Source organism: Monoraphidium neglectum (assembly GCF_000611645.1).
Source record: "Monoraphidium neglectum strain SAG 48.87 unplaced genomic scaffold scaffold02878, whole genome shotgun sequence".
Lineage (NCBI taxonomy): Eukaryota > Viridiplantae > Chlorophyta > Chlorophyceae > Sphaeropleales > Selenastraceae > Monoraphidium > Monoraphidium neglectum.
Genome location: NW_014010750.1, coordinates 233 through 7,842, shown reverse-complemented (window position 1 = coordinate 7,842; position 7,610 = coordinate 233). Strand labels below are relative to the sequence as shown.

Genomic DNA, 7,610 nt, shown 5'->3' with positions numbered 1-7,610 from the left:
ACCCCGCCCTGCCCGGCCCAGCCCTGTCGCCGCCTGCAGCTGGCGTATCGGCAAGCCCCCCTCCCTCCCTCCCCGGCACCGCGCCACTGTTTTTTTCCACAGCCTCCCTTTTCGCGCAAGAGCGTGAGCGCGCGGCCACGCGCCTTGGCTTCGAGCGCGTTGATGGGCGCCGCTGTCGCCGTCTTCAGCGTCTCCAGCATCGAATCTATCTGCCGCCGGGTGGATACGGTCCACTTGCGCCGCGCCGCGATCTCGTCGGGCGTGAGGTTGAAGCGCTGCGGCTGCTCCGCGGCGCGGTCGACCGCGGCCTCGAGCTCCTTGACCTGCCGTGCGGCGGATTTCAGGGGTTGCGACGGCGTGTGTGCATGCGTTGAGGAAATCAAGCGGTGCTTGCGATCACGCGTTGGCGGTCCGAGCGGCCTGACAGGGGTGCAATGCGTCACCTTGCTGTGCCGTGCGAGGGGTCGCATTTGCTGGCGCTCTCATTGAGCCGTCATGCTCCGCCCAGCGTGGCCGGCGCGGCGCGGCGCGGCGCGCCGGCGCCCGCCTGCGCTGCGCCGCGCGCTGCCGTGCGGTGCCGAGCCGCGGAGCCCACCTGCCATTTGAGGGAGTCGCACCCCTCGCGCACGCTAGCCGCAATTTGCTTGCGCTCGGGGTTTGCTGCGGTGAGCCCGTGGAATCGGGACATCTTCTGCTGCAGCTCGTGCACCTGGCGGGGGCGCCACGGCAGCGCAGCGCCCGATGGCACGCAGGACGGCACTTGACTGTTGAGCCACGAACGGGGCATGCAGGAGTGCCTGTCCTTCAATTGATCAGGCATGTTTGCTGGTGGTGCTACGCTTGTGCTGTACCAGCTGCCTCGGAGCGGCGGCACGCCCCTGAAGATCCGCGGGGCTGCTTGATTTGACGGGCATCTCTCACTGCTGCAAGACCAGCACGCACTGCGGTGCGCCGCCCGCGCCAAGCGCCGCCGCGGGCTGCGGATGCACGCTCAGACATATGTATGCTTTTTCACGGCATCATCGCGCGCGTACCGTGTCCTGTATTTCCTGCCGGACGAGGTAGAAGGGGTCCTGCCCCTGCATCCCGTCCATCGTGCCTGAAGGACGCGCTACACCGCCCGCCCAGAGCTATTATATGACCGTTTCCACGTTCGATCAAGCTCGACGCCTGAGCACGCCGGCCCAGAACTAGTAGAAACAGCTGGCTCCCTTGGGAAGTGAACGTATGATACAATATCGTAAGCTCGGGTGGATTCTTGGTGTTAACTGTGCCTATGTGCTGGCTTGCAAACAGCAGCACACCTTGCACATGCTCACCTGCTCACCTGCTTGTGCTGCTCGCGCTGCTCCCTCCCCGCCATGTGCTGCCGAGTTTGGTTTGCTGCTGCGCGATGCTCCTTCAGCAGGGGTGCGCCCTGTTAGTATGTTGGTGCAATCAAACGTCTAGATTTGCTTTGAAGCATGCGCGCTTGCATGCACCAGTTTGGGCGGGGAGCAGCCGCCCATGTCACTGGACGCAGTTGTACTGCACCGTTTGGTGGTGTCTGGCAGGCCTGATTAACTTTGCACCATAGACGCGAGAGCAACGTCGGCCCCTGCCACCCGTACAAATAAGAGTGGTCTACGGCGCGGGACCGGGCCCCTAGACAGCCAGGGGCCGCCGTGTTGACGTGCAATGGAGGACGGTCAAGCTCAACGTTGAGCTTGACGGTCGTCACTGCCGCCGCTGTGCCTAAATCCCCCAGCCATTCATGCGCATCTCTGGTCGCGACCAGAGGTGCGCATGGCTGGCTGGGGGATTTAGGCACAGCGGCGGCAGTGACAACCGCAGTGGGGGCGAGGTTGCGGGCGGTACAGCAGCCGTGAACGCGCCATCAGCTCCTGAGCATGCAGCTGCGGCGGCAGCAGCAGCAGCAGCAGCGGCGACGGCAGCAGCAGCAGCAGCAGCAGCAGCAGCAGCAGCAGATGCAGCAGCAGCAGATGCAGCAGATGCAGCAGCAGCAGATGCAGCAGATGCAGCAGCAGATGCAGCAGATGCAGCAGATGCAGCGCCACTCGCGTAAAGTTCATCGAGCTTGTCTGTCCCCCCAGCTGCATCCACGTCAGCAGGTGCCCTCAGCACACAGCACAGCTCTTTCACGTTAGCCAGACAAAGATCTCAGGACGTATGTTGTAACATTCAATTGTGTCTTGATATCGCCCTTATCAGCGCGCGCACGTGTTCCGGTGCCAAGTCAGCAGTTCAGGCTGCAAGGCAATGCCACACAGCCGTGCACGGTGAGCAGGGCGCGACTGCTGTTGGGGGAAATGGCTGCAACGCCGCTCACTGTCTTGTTTGCAGATATCAATCGATCGCATATCTGTCACTCGCGCGTGCACATGTACGTGGGGCAGGCGGGGGCCTGGAGCGGGGAACATATATATGACTGGCATCCACTGCTTGGCAAGTCGTACAGGAGTCGACTCAGCTCTTTGTTGTTGAATCAATCAACCCTGGCACTGTTCCTGCAAAGCAGAATCCTGCAGAAGCAAGCCCACAGAGGCAGCACAGTCGACAGACTGCAGGCAGATGAACACGCCGTGTGCAAAAGGAATGTCATGTGCACAGCACCTAGCTGCAGCGCCAACTACGCCAAACAGGCGTTCCAAACTTCCGGGCCGGCACCGCAGCGGGCAGCGAGGGGTAGCAGGTGAACCGCAAGCCGCAAGCTGCAGCACAATAGAGTGTCCAAAAAGGGTCCCCCCCACGCAGCCCTGGCGTGAGACTCAGGCGAGTGCAGGCGCAATTTCAGAAGCAGCACTGGGTCAGTGTGATGTTTGTCGAGGTCCTATTGGCGCAGCACTTTGGCAAGTCCCTGGAGCCGTCGTCCAGCAGCTTGCCGGCCTTGATGGCCGCCTTCTCTGCTGCGGGCAAGCCGTCGCGCAGCACCTTGCACACCTGAATGGTAGACCAGCAGCAAATTGGATTTGCTCAGCAAACGAGCAGCCGCGGGCTGCAGGTGCAGGCTAGCATGCCTCCAAGCGTCAGCGCCTGCGTTTCTGGCACCCCTCAATGTCAGGCGCACAGGCAAGCCAAGCGCAGCTTGGCACGTGTGCATGCATGACCTGAATGCTGTGGGCGTGCACTGCTGGATGGCGACATGGCCAGCCCATGCAGTCGCTCACGCAGGCCCAAACGACAACCCTGCATGCGCTGTCGATCTGCAACTGGCTACCCACCTCCTGGCAATCCTGAATGGTGAACCTGTGGTCCTTTGGCAGCGGCTTGCACGTCGGATGATTGGGCGTCATCTCGAACGGCGTCTGGCCATTGGCTCTCGCAGTGGGGTCGGCGCCCCATGCCAGCAGCACCTTCACAGTTGCGGCCGCGCGCGGACCCCACGAGCGACTGCGTGCATGGTTGCGGCAGCGGTTGTCGTCGTGTCGCACGGCGCCAGTCAGCAGGTCCGAGGAGATCTCCACCCCCCCCCCCAATAACAGTGCAGGATCCCAGGTGCACCAATGATGATGATGCCATCAGCCTTCACACACCTGCGATCGCATTGCGCCGCCTTGTGCAGGGCCGTTTCATTGTAGTGATAGCTGTCGCGGGCGTTGGGGTTGGCGCCCGCCCTCAGCATCATCGTGACCAGATCGACGCGCCCACCTTCTGCGCTGCATATTGGTTGTCGCATTGCAGTAGTCTGGTGTTTGTGCAATGTAGGGCGGCCTAAATGCGCGATTGTCCCATTGGGGCGACACACACATGACTTAAGCTGATGCACTGAGTCCCAAGAGTAACGGACACCGCGAAGTCAAGAATTTTCATCCAGCACGCAAGCAAGGTTACGCCGAGCGGGAGTGAGTGCCGCAGGTCAGCCCCCGTTCGCTGGCCAACGCGTGAAACGCTGTCGTGTGCGGCAATCCGGCGCTTGGTGCGCCCCGCCACCCTTTGCATGTGAGCATCCAACAGGCTCTTACGCATAGTGCAAGGGGGCCGGGCTGACGTCGTGCATACGATGCGCTTCTGGGCTGTACGGGATGTTGGGGTCCGCTTTGGCGTCCAGCAGTATTTTGACGGCCTGGTAGACCTCCTCGGTGTAGGGGTGCCTGGGTTGAGGGTGTGCCGTGTGCCATGCGCACTCGCGCGCGTGCGCGTGTGTTTGGGCATGCATGTGTGTGTGCATGATTGCGCACGCACACGCGTGTGCCGCTGCCGTAGTGATTGTGTCCTGTCATCACAGCTGCTGCCGCCGGCAATCACGCCCCTGCCATCACGCCACTGCCACGGCGATCTGGGGTGCTGTACGGCAGCAAGACGGCGGCACATACAGCTGCACACCTTATTGCTCGAACGGCAGGGCCTTACCAAGTGTCGAGGGAGTTGGTCAGCAGCGCAATCTGAAGCGGCGTGAGCCCATCTTCCGTCGCCCGCTGGTTGACATTCGCCCCTTTGGCGATGGCAGCCTTCATGCCCTGAGCCGGGGTTCGAAAGGATTTGGATATGTGATGACGAGGCAGAATCCAGGTTGTTGCATTCTTGGAGTGAGTGGGGCCGTGGACGGGTGTCCTGGGGGGGGGGGGGTGTGAATGCGTTGGAGCCTGCGGGGATGCTGCTTCAAGTTGCAAGTGCAAAACACTTTCAACTGGTGAGGCAAATGCACCGGCTCCCAGGTTTGTACCCCAGCTCAGCGCTTGCATTCGTGCTGACACTCTTCAAGCCACCCTCGTTTGTGAAGCCACCGTATCAGCTCCGAACAAACACAAGCCGTACACTCGCTGAGTCCAGTGCCGATGTAGGCGGCTCGCACCCGCATGTCCCACTTGGCGGTGGCGTTGTGCAGGGGAAACACTTTAGCATCGATGAATGGCTTGCCGTTCTCTGCCCTGGTTTGGGACACCTTGTTCTCCCATGGCGAGGTGCCAAAAGATCCATCGCACACACAGGGGTCACCGGCCACGTAGGCCAGTGCCATGAGCAGCACCAGCAGCACGACAGTTGCACGGTGGTCCATCCCCGTGCCTCTGAGGGATGCCTGGAGGGCTGCTCGGCAACGAGATCGCCTGGCTGGCGACTCCACGCAGCGCGACTCTGATTGCGGTGCGCTCTGGTGACTTGATAGCAAGCCGTCAGATCGCATGAATGTGCACCGTAATCAGAGCGAAAATCGCACCAGGTCGCCAGCCGGCATGCAGGTAGGCGGGTCACTTCCTGGCCAGTTTGGGGCAGGGCGCTGGTTTGGGTGTGCCTCGCTCGCAAGGTAGCCATCAACCACCAGGTAACAATCCAGAATATCACATCTCAATGTCAAATCATTGTGCAAACTTCATAACAATGCGATACCCATGACGCAGAGATGCAGCTCGCCCCAATGTCTGATCACTAGCAACACGCAATTTGAAGGCAGACGAGCGGGGACCACCCAAACTTCTGATGCGCGCTTTGACACGGGGTATCTCGCCGCCGCGCAGTTTTTGCAGAACGCGCGGCGATGGTAGTAACCCGGTCAGGTTATGCGGCGCAAGTCGCAGGGACGCCTTGGCCATTGTGGAACAGGGATGTCAGCCAATGTGTGTGCCACCCATCCCGAACACGTTGTTGTTGGTCAGCGCGCTGCCTGCGTGCTGGTTAGTACCGTGATGCTTAAGCTGTATCCTCACATGCCCTGCGTGAGTGCGCCGCGGACCCGAACAAATATGATGCCTTGCCCAAACAACCACTGCGAAGCCTCATCTCGACTGATGGCCTGCTTGGTGATGCCCTACGACAATGTGATACGAGCCGTAAACATCAACAGCAAGGGTTTCTCATGTGTGCAGCACCTGCGCGCTTGTATAAGAACGCCGTCCACCTGCTCGATCGCCCAGAGTTTTTGCCCTGGCTGCCAGGCCTCAATCCCTTGATCCTAGCCTTCACTTACTTGAGAATGCTGCAATGCTGCACCTGTGCCAACCAGGTGTCGCGACCACGTGGGTCTCCCATGGCCAAGGCCAACAGCCCGAAAGAAGCTATTCAGGGGGAACGCTCAGCAAATTGGTATGGCCAACACGTGCCAACCTGTGAACCAAGCAATGAACTCTACTGGTTGTTGGTCTGTGCTGTACTGGTTAGAGTTTTGGGTTTTCAAAAATGATCATTGATGTGTGTTTACGATGGTACGCAAGGGTTGGCTGGGGTCAAAAAGTCAACTCCTGGGCGGTCCAAGTGGGTGGCCGGCTGGGTGCTGCAGCAGGAGTTTACGCTCCTAAGAACCTGCAAACGGCCATCAAGCTACCTTGATAAGTCAACGGCCTGGATGTGCCCCTTGGGGCCGGGCTGGGCCAGCTGAAGCTGGTGTAGCGTATCATATCAACAGGCTGTGTCCGCAGCAGGCCCGCAGCACTGCACGCGCTGATCAGCGCTGAGCAATTCCTGTGCTGTCGCTCAGCAGCTGTTCGATAGTGGAACAATGGTACATAAAATCATAAAATAAAAGAAAAATACCTTTCGACAATCACAGCACTGATCTCCACTGCACATATAGTGCTCAAGCGGGCAGCAGCCATCTACCAGCAGCAAAAGTGTCATTGGTGGTGATACACTGATTTTTAGCAGAACGTACACGTCCTAGAGACTTCATGGCGGAGTGGGACGACAACACAAAGGCGCAGGTCAAGAAGATCCCACTGCTGACGGAGAACGCGGGGCCCAGGGACCCTAAGGAGAAATGGGATGCGCGGCTGAAGCAGGTGGGCGAACGCAGAGCGGGTGCGCCGCCGTCACCTCGGATCAGCCTGTTTGCAAACAGCGGAGCGCCTGTGGCGCTTGCATCATGCGGCCTTGTCGCCGCAGCTGCTCGGGGGTGTCTACATCGTCAACAGCATCAACCGCATCAACTCGCCCAAGCGTTTATAAGACTTGCACGCATGCAGGTCCACTACAAGTACAGTGTGGCTTCCTGCGCGCCCCTCCCGTTGTTTGCCGCCGCCTCCGAGCTGCCTAAGCCGGGGCTGCTGTTTTAGGGATCGCCGCCTCAACTCACCTTTCCTGTTCATCGCGCCACGTGCGGCCGCCTTCTCTGGTGCAAACAGGAGCTGCAGGCGCTCATCAAGTACATCCAGATGAACAAAGAGTCAGATGCAGACTGGTTCACTATACAGCCGCAGGACGGCGGCAAGCGGTGGACGGGGAAGTGCTGGTGCGCACCTCGGCCTGTCGCGTTGCATGCTGCTTCGCCGGTGGGCTGTGACTGTCCGCCAGCGGAAGGGCAGCCCCATGAAATCTGGGTCTTGGGCGCTGCACATGGGCTATGCGCGGGTTGCAGCGGGGTCGGGCAGCCGGTGCTGTCGTTGCTCAGGTGCTGCGGCAGATTAGGGCCGCCGTCCCTTGCGGGGCAGAGGGAACTGCATATGGACAGCGGCCTGACAAGCCGGCATCTGATCCGCCGCTGCAGCTGCGCAGCTGCCAGCTGCATGCACTGCAGTTGCGCTTGGGCAGCGCAGATTGGCTTTGCCTCGTGTGGGGGTTGCGGCTTTTGTTCCTCACACCCACTGGCGCACACTGCTGCTGTTCCCTTTGCTGCCTGATAATCCTAGGTACATTCACAACTACATCAAGTACGAATTTGACTTTCAATTCGATGTGCCGGC

The 7,610-nt window shown here is 60.2% G+C and overlaps 3 protein-coding genes across 3 annotated transcripts; 1 reads left to right on the top strand and 2 right to left on the bottom strand.

The window, feature by feature from the left end:
* Positions 1–2,790: 2,790 nt before the first annotated feature.
* Positions 2,791–3,662, bottom strand: MNEG_11722 (hypothetical protein; the record flags this gene model as incomplete). The annotated part of the gene is made up of 3 exons (XM_014039808.1): positions 2,791–2,940; positions 3,222–3,390; positions 3,649–3,662. 3 exons carry the CDS (start codon positions 3,660–3,662, stop codon positions 2,791–2,793), a joined length of 333 nt encoding a protein of 110 aa, XP_013895262.1.
* A 296-nt stretch (positions 3,663–3,958) lies between these two features.
* Positions 3,959–4,996, bottom strand: MNEG_11721 (hypothetical protein; the record flags this gene model as incomplete). Its single annotated transcript, XM_014039807.1, has 3 exons — positions 3,959–4,091; positions 4,351–4,457; positions 4,793–4,996. The coding sequence occupies 3 exons, from the start codon at positions 4,994–4,996 to the stop codon at positions 3,959–3,961; spliced, it is 444 nt and encodes a 147-aa protein (XP_013895261.1).
* A 1,603-nt stretch (positions 4,997–6,599) lies between these two features.
* On the top strand, positions 6,600–6,876 carry MNEG_11720 (hypothetical protein; the record flags this gene model as incomplete). Its single annotated transcript, XM_014039806.1, has 2 exons — positions 6,600–6,710; positions 6,814–6,876. 2 exons carry the CDS (start codon positions 6,600–6,602, stop codon positions 6,874–6,876), a joined length of 174 nt encoding a protein of 57 aa, XP_013895260.1.
* Between the last annotated feature and the right edge of the window lie 734 nt (positions 6,877–7,610).